This window comes from Sceloporus occidentalis, unplaced genomic scaffold, assembly GCF_023333645.1.
Source record: "Sceloporus occidentalis isolate IW3139 unplaced genomic scaffold, rSceOcc1.0.p SCAF_4, whole genome shotgun sequence".
NCBI classification, from domain to species: Eukaryota; Metazoa; Chordata; class Lepidosauria; order Squamata; family Phrynosomatidae; genus Sceloporus; species Sceloporus occidentalis.
The window spans coordinates 143,188,623-143,206,887 of NW_028316984.1; the positions used below are offsets into that span (position 1 = coordinate 143,188,623).

Here is an 18,265-nt window from a genome sequence, read left to right on the forward strand (position 1 = left end):
AGCCCTAAAGGCTCCCAGAGTGGCTTACAATTATTATTATTTTTATTTAGACGGTTCGCTGCCCTCAAGCTTACAATCTAAAAAGACATGACACAAAAGGAGAAGGGAATGGTAGTGGGAAAGGGGATCAGGTCCAGCAGTTCTTCTCTCCCTCTGGCTCTGAGGCCTAGATCAAGGCAGGTGGACTGGAGGGAGGGCTCTCAGTTCAGGCCAGGCCCAATGGAGCTGAGTCTGCATCTCTCCCTCCATGGCCAGTTGTAATGGCCAGGTTATAATTGCATCTCAGTTTGAATCTTAAAGTACCATAGGATTTTTATGTTACCATTTTTGGCACCTTTTCCATTATTATGTTCACACCACTTCCTTGAAAATGGTAAATAATATATTTCATTGTAATGAGAATATTTTCATTAATCATTGTAGCAACTTTATTGTGGCATTTCTCAAATTCAGATTATTTAATCTTGCTCTATGAACTGCTAAGGTGGTCAAAAGTTTCATCTTTTTCTTACATAAATGACATTAACTATCTGTAACTATTTTTCCAGTATTGCCTTGATGTTATTTGTCTAAAGTGCCTATTCTTATACTGCAAATAAAGGTCTTTCAGTTCCCATTCTGTAACCGTTTCCAGATGGTGCCCTTCTTGGCAATTCCTACTATGCTAATAGTAGCTTGTTTTGTCAGGCTTCAAGGCAATTTTTCATAATTTTATTTCTATATGTGTCTATTGATTCCTCAGTTATTCAATATATTCTCCCTAAATACCTGTATCAGTGTTTTCTCTTTGTTTTTGTTTTTTATGTATTTACTCAAGAATCTTTACTTCAACATTTTCCTTTATTTACAGTAAACGCTGGCCCCCAATGGTATGAAATCATATTAATTCTGCAGTGTGGATGCAATGTTAAAGTTAAAAAAATGAACTTTATAATTCTGTTTTAGGAAGCAAGCTAGCAAGTTTATTATTATATACTAAAGAGGATTTTATGAGCTAGATTAAAGTTACTGTAGATCTGATAATCAATTATATCATTTGATCTTTACCTTATTTCATTTTTAAAAGATTGAACTATTTTATTTAACATCTACCATTCAACCTATTTAATAAAGGAAACAACCACCAGTGCTGGGACTTCCTTTGCAGGCAAGAAATTTGCAGGTTCACATCTTTGAATTTCAGTTGTCTGAATTTCCAGTTTAAAGGATTCCAGTTATTATGTGTTGGGAAAGATTTGAAAGCTATTGTCAGTCAGGAGATTATCACAACAACAAAAAAGATGGAAGTATAGTGGTATGCTCCCGCCAATATCACGTGATAGCATGAATAAAGAGAATAAAGCAGAATTCTAGCACCCCTTTTTATTAACGGAAAATCCCCATGAATAAAAAGTGGTACTAGAATTCCTCTTTATTCATGGGATAATTGCGGAATAATTGCGACATCACACAACATTGTGTGATACCGCTATGCTCCTTTCTTTTTTGTTGGTGTGATAATGTCACAATAATAGGTCGATAATAGGTTGGAAAGACAAATAGTTGACCTGATATAAGGCACATTCATACATTTCTAATGAGATCAGATATCAGAAAAGAAAATACTTCTGAACATATATTTATATACAGTTCTAATGAATATACAGGTTTAATAAATAAACATTTGGATTTCATTTATGTAAACATTTGTACACACCAACTCAAAGTTCATCAGCATAGCTTTTAATCTATCTATTTCTTCACGTAATTCTCTAATCAGCTTCACATTTGCATCCTGAAAAAGAAAAAAACATACACTCCTTTAAATATCACTCTCATAGAAGTATGAAACTTTTTAAAAATCTAAAATAAATACACTAGATATGTCCTGTCATTATTGTTCCATATAGAGTGGGCTCTTGGTATCCACTGGGGCTTAGGTCCAGAACCCCCTGTGGATACCAAAAGCCATGGATCCTTGAGTCCCATTAAACATAATAGTGTAGTAAAAAGGTGTGCTTTGTATAAAATGCAAATATAAAGGTTTGCTTTTTGGAATTTACATATTTTTTGAATATTTTCAAGCAGTGGATGGTTGAATCTGTGGATAAAAAAATCTGTGGATATGAGGGGCTGGCTGTATTTATATTAATATTCTACTATTTGTGATGGAAAAATCAAGGATTTAATAGAACCCAATGCCTAGCAGAGTGGTGGAGTTTCCTTCTTTTGAGGTTTTTAAACAGAGGCTTGGTGGCCATCTGTTGGGGTGCTTTGATTGTGAGTTCCTGCATGGGGGTTGGACTGGATGGCCCTTGTGGTCTCTTCCAACTCTTATGATTCTATGCCTATTCAGAAGCAAGTCTACCGAGAGGCCCTGGGTTTAATAGGGTTTGTTGCTGTTGTTAATTGCTCTTGAGTTGACTTCAACTCACAGCAGCCCTGTAGATGAGACTTCTCCAAGTCAGATCCTGCAGGCTCAGGCCACAGCTTCTCTGATTGAGTCCATCCATTTGGCATGTGGTCCCCCTCTTCTTCTGCTGTCTTTCACCTTTTCTAGTATTATTGTCTTTTCTAATGATTATTGCCTTCTTATGATCTAATCAAAATATAACCGCCTCAACTCGGGGGTGAAGCAGATGGGGCAGGAGTGGCCATAGGTTGCTCCTGCCCCGATTGTTGTGGGACCACCGTGGGACTGTGGCAACCAAATGCCATGGTCCCAAGGGCAGCTACTGCCACAGTCCTAAAAAGGCCGCACGTCAGACTTAGTGAACTCAGATTTCAGAAACCAAGACATCATGTTAGTGTAGAAAACTAAAGCTTTATTTTGGATTTCCAGACAGAAGTTCACCAGAGACACGGTAGTGTCAAATCTGGTTTCCCCCAAATCACCCAGCCTTTGGGCTCCTTTCCCCAGCAATGGTCCGCACACTTTCAACTACATCAAAGGTCTCTTTAAACTTGCCGCTTTTCCTCCAACTTTCCCATCTCCCATATCAATCCATCTATCACAGGAAAGAAGGTGTTCTTTTGCTGGGAATCAAAATCTTTCCTTATGCCATTGCCATCTGATCCCCATTTGCATTCCATTCAGATTACTGGCCCCTCCCTTTTTAATTTCTTTTTATTTCCCCAAAGCTCTATTTCGCCATATCATTTATCCCCATTCCCTCATATTCCTTATGGTGACAGATCCATACACTTCTGGGCCATGGGACTGTGGCAACCAGTCGCCGTGGTCCGAAGGGCAGCTGCTGCTGCAGTCCCAAAAGGGCTGCAAAAAGAAGCAATAATAATAATAATAATAATAAATTTTATTTATATACCGCTTTTCCACAGATCAAAGCGGTGTACAGACAATAAGAAACCACTCCTTTTGCACCTGGGTTTGGGCCACGTTAGGCAGCCCTGACATCACCTCTGCACAATTTGGGGGCATGCACCATGTGCATGCCCCACCACTGGATCACCCCAAGGCAGTCCTTTTGGGCCATCTGTTTGAGCCCTTGGTCATCTTGGCTTCCAGGGAGAGTTCAAGCTTGATTTGTTCAAGAACCCATTTGTTTTACTTCTTCCATATTATTCTCAGCACTCTTCTTCAGCACCACATCTCAAATGAGTTCATTTTCTTCCTATCTGGTTTCTTCACTGTCTAGCTCTTACATCCATACATGGTGATGGGGAATATGATAATAGGATTTAGTATGAGATAAGCAGATTTAGGATTGGCATGTAAACACTGTTATTCAGTGTCTTTTCAAATGGCAGACTGCTTTATGTGATATATGCACAAAAAAGTATTAAGTATTAAGTAAAAACAGCAAAGTAGCTCACCTCATTTACTCGAGGTTTGTTAATAATGTTTTTGGCATTTGAGGCATATCGCAAGGTGCTCATGGTCTCATTGTAACAAGAGCTTGCAGGAGAGATAGCTATAGATAAAAAAAGATGGTTATTTGTTTTATAAAATAAAACTGCTATAGAGACAATAATTTCGGCTTCCTATGCATACGTGTTTTTGATCCTATTTTTGTTGCAACCAGATTATCAAGGACAGAAATTCTGTCCATAATAGAATCTGGTTGTTTTTTTTAAGCAGGGCAGCAGAGTGTATATAAACAACAGAGTACTCCTGCCTTTTGAGAACTGCCAAATTGGCCGTATGGTCTTGTCCAAGGATAACTTTAAAGTCCTTAGCTATACTGGGATCTAAAGTTGCATGGAGATCTGAAGTTGTATCATTGGCCCCATTCAGACTGTCAAAATAAAGCTGCTTCGTGTCACTTTGGAGGTATGCTCTTTAATGATGCATGTGTCCTAAGAGTCTGGAAGCTGCGTCAAAGCTGTGCTCCAGTCCTTAGGAGACTTAAGAGACGTAAGTCTCTTAAGATGTCAGCTCTCTGGAAACAGACAAACTGATGGATAATCAAATAGAGAGACCAGAAACTGCAGGCACAGGTGGCACCCATTCATAAAAAAAGTGAGTCTGACCTGGCCTTGCTGGAACATACTTTAAGTACATTCAGAATGAAATACTGCAACACTCAATCTTTGATCCATATGGAAGGCTCTGATGAATGGTTGGTATTTGGAGAACATGACATATTTTGCAACAGCTTAATTGACCTCTGGTTCATTTCCCAGAAAAATCAAACGTTCAACAGGGGGGCATCTCACCTCACCATCTTACCTTGAAGGGCCTATATGCATAGACAGCTTGTGACCAAAGTGTGTGTTGATGGTGAGGTGAGATGCCCCCCTGCTTGGATAATGGGCTGCATCTGCATGTGTAAATTGGGCTCAGGTTACCTGGTCTTTAAAATCAACTAGTGAAGCTCTTTTAACAGAAATCATGTAAGAGGCCAGAATTCAGAAGATAGGTCTTTTCTATGGTAGTGCCTAAATTTTGGAATTTCCTGTTGTGAGGTCTGTTTAACTGGTCTCTCTGTTGTCCTCCTCTTTAATCAACATATTTTTGTTTCAACAAGCATTTGGCTGGGCCTGATGAGATAGGCCATTCTTTTAGTTGTTGTTGTTGTGCTCCTTCAAGTTGTTTCTGACTTATGGCAACCTTAAAATGAACCAATCTTAGGGTTTTCTTGGCAAGGTTTATGCACAGGGCATTTGTCTTTACCTTCCTCTGAGGCTGTGAAAGAGTGTGACTTGCCCAAGACCACCCTGTGGGTTTCTATGGATGAGCAAGATATTGAACCATGGTCTCCAGAGTCATATTCCAATACTCAAACCATTACCTGTATGGCATTCTGGTCCTGCTTCTTTTATCATTGTATTGTTAATGTTTTATAACTGAATTTTGAGTCTTTTTAAAATGTTACTAATCACCATGAGTATTATGAATACGATAAAAAGATGCCTTATAAATCTCAGTACAGCCAGCGTGGTGTAATGGTTTGAGTGCTGGACTATCACTCTGGAGATCAGGGTTTGATTCCCTGCTCAGTCATGAAACTCACTGGGTGACCTTGGGCAAGTTACATCCTCTCAGCCTCTGGAGGGAAGGCAATGGCAAACCTTTGAATAAATCTTGCCAAGAAACCCCCATGATAGGTTCGCCATAAGTTGGAAACAACTTGAGGCACACAACAGTAACACAAACCTCATCTTGAGCAACAGAGCAATGTAAAATGTTGTATCTACATTTATTTATTTATTTATTTATTTCTAAATTTTCAAGTTATCCTTCATTCATATGGATACAATGACAGTGTTTTAATACAATTAAAATAATTAAACAATTAAGACAAGAAAGAAGTCAAATATGACATCAACACAAATAAAAGCAGAAAAAACAATAAAACAGATAATCTCAAAATAGTTTGGATAAACCAAAAGTTTTCACCTGACACTAAAAAAACTGCAATGCTGGAACGAATCAGAGCTCCATGAGTAGAGTATTCCATGGTTGAGTTGACACAATTAAAAATGTTCTCTTCCTTGGGTTTGATGTACTTAGAAAACCACTTCCCACAATGATTTTCAATTACAGGCTAACTAAAATGGAGAGAAATGCTTCTGCAGATATTTCACTATATTAATTCAGAGAGCCACTACTCAAGATTTCTTCTATGATGCATATGCCTGAACAATGCATTTTGACCAGCATTGGTCGATGACACAGGATTAAGTGAAAAAGTCTTCTTCTTCTTCTGTAATAGCCAATGCTGCATAATTAGTAAGATTTACACCCTTTTTATGTTTATCATCTTTATTTGGCAATGTGGTATTAATCCACCTCCACACTCTACAACATATTTTACATTCTCATTATAGGCTTAAAGTTCTCTATTAAGGGGAAAAAAAGCATCCTATTTATCTTCTAAAATCATTGTTTTTATTTTGAAATTAAGAACTGAATTTTTAAAGATGCAAAAGCTACCACTTACCATCCTTTAATTATATTCCTCAGTACAACATGGAAGGAGAACAGAACTTACTTGCAATCATAATGGTCTTAGAATTGCCACCCAGACTATCCTTTAGAAGCCAAGTGAGAATGGAGTCACGATAGGGAATGTACGCTTGCCGCCTATGGCTGCTGATACTGGCTCCGCAGGGATTGTCTGTATGGCTGCTATCAACTTCACTGGCTATGCTGTTTATGCTCTGGCAGCTGCTGAACATCTGAGAATTTTGTGCTTAGAAGATTGGAGAGACAACAAGACGTTTAGTTCTATACAATAAATATTCATAATTTACTTATTACAAGAGAGACAGAAATCTGTTATAGGAGATACAGACAAATTTATGTAGTATTTCTGTCACTGGGTTATGACAGTACTCAGAACTAAAGCCATGATATTTGTCACTGAGTAAATATGATTCTTTTACCAATTAGTATCACCACTACAAATGGGTAGCTGGGTGGAACATTAAAACTCTCAGAAATGCCAGTGTAAGTGATGATAAATACAGATCTCCTTCACTCTCCTCACCTTTCTTCAGCTTCTTAACATTCTTTGCTAGACAAATACTCCCATAGTTTTGTGAATCTCATGCAATATACTTAAATTTTTTGAGGCAACTCTCTGTTCCCTAAATTGGCCACTGCTATTTGGAGCCAGCCACAGATGGGAATTTCTCATCCTGTGTGTGATCTTATTATTTGCAGGGTTTTAAAAATTTTTATAAGTTGAATATCTTTTATCTGAAATGCTGGGGACCAGAAGTGGTTTGGATTTCAGATTTTGGAATATTTGCATAAACAGTGTGCCCGCGCTATAGGCAAGCACCCCATACGCGGCTTCCTGCTTATGTGGAAGCTGCGCGATGGGAGAATGAATGATGCGCGCGCCCGTGGAACTTGAGCTTATGGGTTATTCGGCTTATGTGGAGCAGTCTGGAACGAATCCCCCGCGTAAGCCAAGGGACCACTGTACATATCTTGGAGATAGGATCAAGTCTAAAGATTAAATTAATTTATGTTTCATATACATTTTATACACAAAGCCTAAAGTTAATTTTATGCACAATATTTTAAAATAATTTTGAGCATGAAGCAAAGTTTGTGTACACTGAATCATCAGAAAGCAAAGGTGTCACTATCTCAGCCACCCAAGAAAAGGTTTTAGTTTTTGGAGTATTTTTGATTTCAGAATTCCAGATATGGAATACTCAACTGTAACATCAATATTCCCACTCATAGAATCATAGAGTTGGAAGAGACTGTAAGGACTATCCAGTCCAACCCCCTGCCATGCAGGAAATCTAAATCAAAGCATCCCCATTCAAAACACAAAGTTATTTCTTCTTTAAATGGAGCCCTGGTGGCGCAGTGGTTAAATGCCTGTACTGCAGCCATTCACTCGAAACCACAAGGTTGCGAGTTCAAGACCAGCAAAAGGGCCCAAGCTTGACTCAGGCTTGCATCCTTCTGAGGTCGCTAAAATGAGTACCCAGACTGTTGGGGGCAAATTAGCTTACTTGCTAATTAGCTTACTTGCTGTTCACCGCTATGATCTTTGGAATAGCAGTATATAAATAAAACAAATTATTATTATTATTATAAAGTAGAATATATAAAATATATATTTTACAAAGACTTCAACAATTTACCCTGCTATAGTAGAATACAGAGACGTTATCCTAATTGTTTGTTATGTTTCACAGTTAAATTCTTTATGAAATATGTACTGCATTATTGTGCTGAAATAGTAATCAAAGAAAAGGTAACATTATTTATACCTAAAGAAGAGATAACAATTCCAAGAGTAACCAATGATTTATTAATGTTGGCCCCTTCTGTGATTCGATCTTTGCAGTAACTGTAATCAGCTCTTTCACTGAAACACAGAATGAAAAACATGAAGTAAGTAATATAGTTTAGAAGGATTAAACAATACTTAAAAGCCAGAAGTATAAAAACCAAACAATGAAAGCCAAATAAAAGCTCAACTAATATTTAAAAAAAATCAATCTGTTAATCACCTACCACTACTTCCAAGAGCCAGTCAAAAAAGTAAAGCGTAATAATAGCAACAATAACTGAATGAATTGCCATTACAATAGTACAATTACAAGTCGTCTTTCCATGTTATCCGAATGTGCCATGTTATCCAACAATACGTCACTGATTGCTAGATTCTTAAATAGAAACCTAATTCTAGATTCTGGGGCTGCATCTGCACTGTTTAAATAATCCAGGTTGACACCACTTTAACTGCCATGTCTCAATGCTATGGAATTCTGGGGACTGTAGTTTTGTGAGACTACTATTACTACTACTAATGGTTTCACAGTCTATCAAGTGTTAATGGACTGCAATTTCAGACCATCAGTGATTTGGATTCTGTCTAAAAGTCTAGGAAATACATACCAAGCAATGCTGCTTTTTGAAATTGTGCCACTATAATCCTATCTATGTCAACTACATTGAGATGTTTTGTCAGTCTATTTGGAATTGCTTCCAGAGCATACATCACTATTGATGCCACAGTTGTTTTATTTTCCAAATGGTACTGAATCTCAATTTGTAGGTCCAGATATCTCATAATCACTTCCCTCTGTTTGATTTTGCAGTCCCTGGGATTGCCACATCTACAATCCAAGCTTTATCTCAACCACAGTTATAGTGGCCATGTTATGTTCTAACTGTTTTTCAGTTTAATCTTAAAGTCCCATAGGATTTTTACATCACCATTTTTGACAAATTTTTCAGGATTATGTTTTCACCAGTTCCTTGCAAATGGTACATCATATTTTTGCATAGATTCCAATTAATCATTGTAGCCACTTTATTGTAGCATTTCTTATACAGTATTCAGACTATGTAATCTTGCTCCACTGACTGATAAGGTAGTCAAAAGTTTCATTTTTTCTTTACGCAAATGACATTAACTATCTGTAACTATTTTTTCAGTATTTGCCTTGATATTATTTGTCCAAAGCATCTAATCTTAAATTGCAAATAAAGTTCCTTCAGTTCCCATTCTGTAACCATTTCCAGATGTTGTCCTTCTCAGCAATGCTTATAATGTCCTGATTACGGTATGTAGTAGTTTGTTTTGCCAGGCTTCAAGGCAAATTTTCACAATTTTATTTCTATATAGGTCTTTTGATTCTTCAGTATTCAACATATTCTCCCTTCATATATATCAATTTTTGTTTTTGTTTTGGGTTTATAAAATATATTGACTCAAGTCTTCAGCAGTTTGCTTCACTTGTAGTAAACCTGGACACAAATGTTACATGTTAGATATGGTTGATTAATATCGCTTTGGGAATGTAAACATGGTTTGACAACATTATGTTTAGAATTCTTCTATTTGGTTAGAATAAGGGATACTGCAATCCCACCATGTTTGGAATGCCAATTTCCCTATCCCTGTCTTAGTACTATATAAAGGAATATATAAAACAAAAAATAAATAAAAGGAATAACAATTTTAGGGGCTTTTCATTTATAGCAGAGTTACTTGAAGTGCTGCTGCATGCACTGGTGCTGATCTGTGAGCTCTGCATTTTGTAGCAAATTTCCAGGGAAGAAAGTGCAGCCAGGTTGATTACAGGTGCTTCTCGTTATGACCATATAACACTGGTCTTGAAGTCTCTTCACCGGCTGCCAATTAGTTTCTGGCCAAGGTACAAGGTGTTGGTTATTACCTTTAAAGCCCTACATGGCTTGGGACCAGAATACTTAAGGGATCGCCTTCGCCCATACTGTCCTTCCCGCACACTATGGTCCTCAGGAAATAACCTACTTCAGCTGAAAAAATCTAGCCTGATTTCAGTAACCCAGAGGGCCTTCTCTACTGCTGCTCCAAAGCTATGGAATGACCTGCCAGGGGAGATCCGTCATATTCCCACTCTCACAGTCTTTAAGAAGGCTCTTAAGATGGATCTTTTCCAGCAGGCCTTCCCAACTTAATTCCTCTCCCCGAATACTATGATCTACGTTGGGTGCCTACCTATTATTTCCCCCTTTTTAAGATATTGTATTTAACTGTTTTCAAATTGTGATAGTTTAATTGTAGTTTTAGTATTGGGAAGGGGGTTGGGAAGGGACTAAATTTGGATTTTATTGTATTCCATGTATTTTTACTGTTGTAACATGCCCAGATTCCTCGTGATTGGATGGGCTATAAATAAGTTGTTGTTGTTGTTATATTAATGGGCACAAATATGATGCTAGCTCCTGGAACAGGAAAGGGGGTTGGGATATCTTTGTTCTTAACTGCCCTTGAGTCGATCTCAACTAACAGTGACCCTGTGGATGAAACATCTTCAAGATTCCCTATCCTACACTGCTCTGCTTAGTTCCAGTAAAGTCATGTCTGTGACCTCCTTAATAGAATTCATCCATCTAGCATGTGGTATTTCTCTCCTTCTACTTCCTGCCACCTTTTCAAGCATTATTATTTTTTCCCAATGAGTTATGCTTTTTCATGATGTGACCAAAGTACGATAGTCTCAGTTTAGTCATCTTGGATTCCAGGTCAATTCCTTGCTTGATCTGTTCTAGGACCTATTTGCTTGTCTTTGTTTCTGTTTAGGGAATCCTTAGCACTCTTCTCCAGCAACACATCTCAAATGAATTTATTTTTCTTCCTATCTGCCTTCTTAACTATCCAGCTCTCACATCCATACATGGTAACAGGGAATATAATGGCTTGTATGATTCTAAATTTTGTGGTTAGTTGTGTATCTTTGCATTTTAGGATCTTTCCTAGTTCTTGCATAGCTGCTCTCCCCATTCTTAGCCTTCTTCTAATTTCTTGGCTTCAGTCCCTGTTCTAGGCAATATTTGATCCCCAGGCATGAAAATTCTTTTATTTGTTCTATTTTCTCATTGTCTAGGTTGAATTTGTGTAGGCTCTCTCTGGTCATTATTTTTGTTTTCTTTATGTTCAACAGTAGGCCTGCCTTTGCACTTTCTTCTTTGATTTTCCTTAGCAGGTGTTCAAAGTCTATGATGTTTTCTGTTAGTAGTACTGTATAGTGTTGTCTGCATATCTTAGATTGTTGATATTCCATCCTTCTATTTTCACTCCTCTGTCTTTTGTATCCATGCCTGCTTTTCTTATAATATGTTCTACATATAAGTTGAACAGATAGGATGAAAAGATGCCTTGCCTGACCCCTTTGCCAATTGGAAACCATTCTGTTACTTCGTGTTCTGTTCTGACAGTAGCCTCCTGTCCTGAGTACAGATTTCTCATCAGGACTATAAGATGTATTGGTACTCCCATGTCTTTAAGAGTGTTCCATAGCCTTTCATAATCTATGCAGTCAAAAGCTTTGCTATAATCTATAAAACATATGCTGATTTTCTTTTGGAGTTCCTTGTTGTATTTCGCTATCCACCATATGTTTACAATGTGGTCCCTAGTGCCTCTTTCTTTCCTGAATCCTGTTTGGACCTCTGGGATTTCTCTCTCCACGTATGGTTGGGGTCTGTGTTGCAGAAGTTTGAACATAATTTTGCTTGCTTGGGAGATTAGTGCTATGGTCCTATGGTTGCTGCAATCTTTTGTGTCTCTTTTTTTGTAACTCTTCTATGTATTGCATTCGGCATCTTTTTATTCCTTTCTGGTCTTGAATTATCTTTCTTGTCATAGAGCATTCTGGACCCTGCTTTAAATTTCCCTTTGATTTTCCAGATCTTGTGGAATAGGTCGCTTGTTTCCCCCTTTTTGTTCTTGTCTTATATTTCTCTGCATTTGTCATTGTAGTCGTTTTCTTTTTCTTCGCGCACTCCAGGGTATGAGACGACTGGGCGTATAAGACAACTCCCAACTTTTCCAATTAAAATATAGAGTTTGGGATATACTCACTGTACAAGACTACCTCTCTTCCAATGCACACCAAATAAAATTAAAAAAAAAAACAGATTTGATTTCAATATGGTAATTTTAATTCAAATGCTTATGACATGCAGATACTTAGCAGGAAAACTTGTTGTATACAAAGCCTGCTTGGATTGGATTGCATACAAAGCCCGTAGATTCTCAAGTCCGGCTCGGAGATTTCAGCACTCACCCTATAAGACGAAACTTGGCGTATAAGACGACCCCTGACTTTTGAGAAGATTTTTCTGGGTTAAAAAGTAGTCTTATATACCAGAAAATACAGTAATTGTACTGCTGTATTCATGGTTCTAAGTTTGTTCCTGTCTCCCTTTTGTTTTGCTTCTCTTCTTTCTTTTACTGCTTTTCCAATTTTATCTGTCATTCATGGTTCCTTAATCTTTTGTTTTGGCTATTGAAAGTATCTGTTTGCATTCTTCTTTTATTGTGTCCCTGGTCTCTGACCATAGTTCTTCTGGTTCTCAATAGTTTATGCTTAGTAGCACAAATTTTTTCCTTATAAAGTGTGCCCGCGCCATGCGCAGATGCATTTTACACAGCTTCCAGCTTACATGGAAGCTGCTTGGGGAGGAAAACAATGGTGTGTGCACCCAAGGCGCATGTGTGCACTGCTCCGCCACATGCACGTGCCCCATTATTTCCTCTGGGATTTGAGCATAGGCGGATTTTCCCTTACGCGGGGGGATCCGTTCGGATCCCTCGCATAAGGAGAGGGCCCACTGTATTAGCAATAAATTCTGTTGAGATATTGTTTAGATTGTATTTTGGGAGGATGATTGGTTTTGATTTTTTCTTCAGTTTTACTTTTACTTTTGATATAAGTAATTCATTATCCAATGCACAGTGAGCACAAGGTCTAGTCTTGACCACCAGTATGGAGCTTCTCCATCTTTTACTTCCAATTATATAATCTATGTGGTTTTTTTGCTGGCCATCTGGGGATGTCAATATGTATAGCCTTCTTTTTATTTGTATGAAAATGTTGTTTACAATGAATAAGTTGTTGGCTTTACAAAATCTATCAAACAATCACTTTTTAAATTTCTTTTTCCTAATCTGAATCTGCCTACTGTTTTTGATTCTTCTTTGCTTCCAACTTTGGCATTCCAGTCGCCTATGATGTCCTTGGGACATCTACTAGTCCCCCATATCAGATAGTTTAAGAAAAACTGATTTACAGTATTTCTTCTACAATAATATATATAAAAAATAACATTTCCTTGAAAGATGTACAGCTATTTGTTTCCTCTCCCTCTGTGGCTGTAGAATTATGTCAAATGGGTTATAGATTTGGCATTTCTGCCCTGTCTGAACTGTGTGCCTTTAAACATGATTCAGAATCTTCTGCAACACAGAGAGATCTCAAAGCAAACAAGTTAATATAGAAAAATCATTTTATAGATTGCTATCTTGGGAAACAGAATATTACCTGCCTGCAAGGTCCACTAAATTGATCTTGCTTGTAATTTCAGAAGGCAGATTGTTATATAGTATAGCCTGAAAGGAAACAAAATCAAGTATTATAGTTTTCTGTAACAATTCAATCAAGGTTAAAAGAACTTTATTTGTCTATTCCCACCCACCCCCTAAGAATCTCCAAGAGATTTACAAAGCAGTGTTCATTCTTCACATGAACTGCTAAACAGGGACACAAAATCTGCCCTCCAGTTCATGTATACTAGTTTATACAGATTTTACCACAGTGGGACTTCACCAGAGGCAAATCTGCATGCTATGTCCCCTTATAAAGAGCTTCAGTGAACTGCACATTGAAACATAATGCATACTATGGAATAATTTATTGTGGCTGAAGGAGCACTATTAGATGCTTTTTATCAGATGTTTCTATCAGAAACATTTCTAGCAGCGGAAGAGCAATATTTTCCTCCCCTTACAGCCCACTGAGTGTAAAAGAAGGATGTGGTGGGGGGAGAGATAAATGAGGTAGCAGAAGGAGGCAAAGAAAAAAAAAAGAGTAGTGGTAGAAATTACCCTCCAGTAGTCTTCCTCTGAAAAAAAATTCCCCACTGCTGCTTTGGGCAAATACTAGAGACTAATACATACTATAAAGCAGGGGTCGGCAACCCAAGGCCCGCGGGCCGGATCCGGCCCGCCAAGGCCTTTCTACCGGTCCCCGCGCAGTCCTGCCGCCGATTGCCCCCGTTTCCGCGCCACTCCAGGCGCCATTTTGTTTTTCAAAATGGTGGCTGAAAGGTCGCGCGAGACTTCACCACCATTTTGAAAAACAAAATGGCGGAGGAGGAGGGCCGCGCGGCCTGGGGTGGAGGAGGCAAAGGGTGAAGACCCGCGCTGCCCTCCCTGCGAGGCTCCGCGCAGCCCTCCCCGCAGGGCTCTGCGCGGCCTTCCTCGCCTCCCCGCGGGACTCTGGGCCGTTCTCCCTGCCTCCCCACGGGGCTCCGCGCGGCCCTCCCCACCTCCCCGCGGGGCCTCGCGCCGCTCTCCTCGCGGCCCTCCCCGCGTCCCCATGGGGCCTCGCACTGCTCTCCCCGCGGGGCTCCGCGCGACCCTCCTGCATCCCCGCGGGGCTCCGCGCAGCCCTCCCCGCGGAGCTCCGTGCGGCCCTCCCTGCCTCCCCGCAGGCCTCGCGCCGCTCTCCCCTCCTCCCTGCGGGGCTTCACGCGGCCCCGTGCTGCCCACCTCCTCCTCTGTCTCCTCCGTCCTGCCCCCAGGCCGCGCGGCGCATGGAGGAGGGGGAGGAGAAGGAGGAAGAGGAGGGAGGAAGAGCAGGAGGAGGCAGCAGGAGGAGGAAGAGGAGGAAGAGGAGATGGGGCAGGAGGAGGAAGAGGAGGGAGGAAGAGCAGGAGGAAGAAGAGGAGATGGGGCAGCAGGAGGAGGAAGAGGAGGGAGGAAGAGCAGGAGGAGGCAGCAGGAGGAGGAAGAGGAGATGAGGCAGCAGGAGGAGATGGGGCAGCAGGAGAAGGAAGAGGAGGAAGAGCAGGAGGAGGCAGCAGAAGGAGGAAGAGGAGATGGCAGCAGGAGGAGGAAGAGGAGTGAGGAAGAGCAGGAGGAGGCAGCAGGAGGAGGAAGAGGAGATGGTAGCAGGAGGAGGAAGAGGAGGGAGGAAGAGCAGGAGGAGGCAGCAGGAGGAGGAAGAGGAGATGGGGCAGCAGGAGGAGGGAGGAAGAGGAAATAGGGCAGCAGAAGGAGGAAGAAGAAATGGCAGCAGGAGGAGGAAGAGGAGGGAGGAGGCAGCGGGAGGAGGCAGCAGGAGGAGGAAGAGGAGATGGGGCAGCAGAAGGAGGAAGAGGAGGGAGGAAGAGCAGGAGGAGGCAGCAGGAGGAGGAAGAGGAGGGAGGAAGAGCAGGAGGAGGAAGAGGAGTTGGGGCAGCAGGAGGAGGAAGGAAGAGCAGGAGGAGGCAGCAGAAGGAGGAAGAGGAGATGGGGCAGCAGGAGGAGGAAGAGGAGGGAGGAAGAGTAGGAGGAGGAAGAGGAGATGGGGGCAGCAGGAGAAAAGAAGAGGAGAAGGTGGTGAGTGGCCAGATGCCACATGGTGGTTTTTTTTTTGGTGTTTTTTTTTTTTTTTTGCATTCTTTTTAATTGCTAACAAGTCTCCCTGCTTTGACAATGATAGTGTGATGATGATGATGTTGGTGACGATGATGATGATATATAAGCCAGCTTGAGAGGCATGGAGGCACTGTTTCTGAAGCCAAGAGAGTGTCACCTTCCAAAGTGTGTTTTGTGTGCTTTTAATGTTAACAAGTCTCCCTTGCTTTGACAATGATAGTGTGGTGATGGTGATGATGAGTCAGCTTGAGAAGCATGCAACTACTGTTTCAGAAGCTGAGAGACTGTCACCTTGCAAAGTGTCACCTTGCAGAGTGTTTTTTTTTTTTTGTACTTTTAATGCTAACAAGTCTCCCTTTTAACAATGATAGTGTGGTGGTGGTGGTGATGATGATGATGATGATAATGATAATGATATGAGTCAGCTTGAGAGGCATGCATGCACTGTTTCTGAAGCCAAGAGAGTGTGACTTTCCAAAGTGCCTTTTCTGTGTGTTTTTGGTTCTTTAATGGTGATATTGATATCAGAAAGCCTCTGAGGCAAGGCCAATGTAAATTGCTGTGATTTTTACAAACCCATGCGCAGTGAAGAAAAACCAAAGTCCCTTGATCAAGTACACACTTCTGAGAAGTACACTTGGTCCAAGAACGGTGAAACCACCTTGACATGTTCAATATGCATAGCCATGTTAAACCATGCTAAGTGTTAAACCCAAGGGGTTTGGTTATGGAATAAGCCTCTGAAATATGCAAGAGGCCATGTTAAGTAAAGCCATGTGAAATGCACAACTGTGCTGTTGTGTGTGTTTTGGAATGCAGGTTGGGGGTGTTTGTCCAGAAAGGGACCAAGGAGGAGAGGGCGGGCACACGCCTCCTCCTCCTTGCAGGGCTTCGGTGGAGGCTCTGCCCCTGGAGGGTGGCTCCACCCCCAGCATGCAGCCCCGCCCCAGAGGGTGGAAGCTCCACCCCCAGGCTTCGCCCCCCCAACTTGTCTGAGGGACAGCAACCCGGCCCCCGGCTCCAAAAGGTTGCCTACCCCTGCTATAAAGCTCCAGAAAACTAAATGAGTTTTACCAGTCTTTATTGTTCAGCAACCAAAGGCCAATAAACATATTGTTCAACCTAAAGCCTATAAACATATCAAGCATTCAAGAATGCTTGAATGGAAAACAGAACTAACTTGAGTATACTGGATGGTGAAGATTGCATGGGATCTGCTGCTGGCATCATGAACATGTGTAGCTGCCGTAATTCTAAATATAATAAAACAAGAATCATTATTTCTTTTACTATGAGATAAGGAATGACATTATACAAAAATTATACAATAAAGTTATCACCAATGCCTTTTTCATTAACAGCAATAGCAAAACAAGCAAAAAACATTTTCGTAACAAATACATTTTGTACATAAAATTGAAAGTTTTTTGACAACCACTAATAACATTTTCACAAAAAATGTCCCCAAATATACATACATATATACATATAGAGGGATAGATGGTGGTTGAAAATTGCACATAATTTTCCTAACCTCATAAAGCAAGGGAAATTTGAACTTTTTGTTATCTGCTCATTTCCTGTAAAACTACTGTATATACTCAACTATAAGTTGACCTCATGTATAAGTCGAGGTCAGGTTTTGGGGCCAAAATTATGGATTTTGATATGACACATGGATAGGTCGAGGGTAAAACTTGGAGGCTCCTTTGGTGTGTGTATGTGTGCGTATGGCAAGAGAGACTCTCATTGATGCTTTTTGCTTCATCGTTTCAGCTTTCGTTTCAGCTAGATGCAGGAGTGGGAGGGGGACTCTTAAACAAACAGCAACATCAGTCAATCACCTGGGACTCTTTCTACTTGGTTCCAGGGAGAAATAAACTCCTCTCCACATCACATGGGGAAATCTGAAAGAGCTGCTATCACATTAACGTAGTGACTCATAAATAAGTCGATCTGAGATTTTGGGATCAATTTTTGGGCATGAATGTTTAGACTTATAGATGAGTATATACACACATATAGCATACATATGAATCAAAATATACTTTTACATGAAGCATATAACTAATGATTTTCAATTATACACAATGAGGTTTTACTCTTAGACTTATCTGGCAAGGTGAGTTTGGAATCGCTTATGTGGCATTTATTCTACATTATAGTATTTACAATGCTCCAAAGCATACTATGATTTTTAAAAAGGAAGTATAAAATGGATTTGGCTTCAGAAACGTATTTTATTCTATCATAGCAAGAACCATTAATGTCTCAATTCTATCAGCATAGACAGAAAAAAATGGAATACAACCTGACTGTCAAGAGAATAAATGATGCTAATATTCTCACAAGTGTTAATCGTTCAGGATAAAAGTTTATAATGTGCCTAAAAATATCAATATAAACAAGAACTAATATATTTACTTTGCAGT

General features: G+C 40.1%; 1 protein-coding gene across 2 annotated transcripts in view; it reads right to left on the reverse strand.

Annotated features, from left to right (window-relative positions):
• Window positions 1-18,265, reverse strand: part of STARD9 (StAR related lipid transfer domain containing 9) — a 138,754-nt gene that overhangs the window by 55,102 nt on the left and 65,387 nt on the right. Inside the window, exons 9-14 of one of the 2 annotated variants that reach the window (XM_089521870.1) lie at window positions 17,014-17,086; window positions 13,735-13,802; window positions 8,185-8,282; window positions 6,438-6,638; window positions 3,817-3,914; window positions 1,697-1,774 (exon numbers count right to left, since the gene is read on the reverse strand). In XM_089521870.1, the coding sequence (XP_089377996.1) occupies window positions 1,697-1,774; window positions 3,817-3,914; window positions 6,438-6,638; window positions 8,185-8,282; window positions 13,735-13,802; window positions 17,014-17,086 (616 nt within the window). Of the gene's footprint in view, window positions 1-1,696; window positions 1,775-3,816; window positions 3,915-6,437; window positions 6,639-8,184; window positions 8,283-13,734; window positions 13,803-17,013; window positions 17,087-18,265 lie in introns of those variants that run through there. The other variant, XM_089521871.1, reaches the window with a different exon arrangement.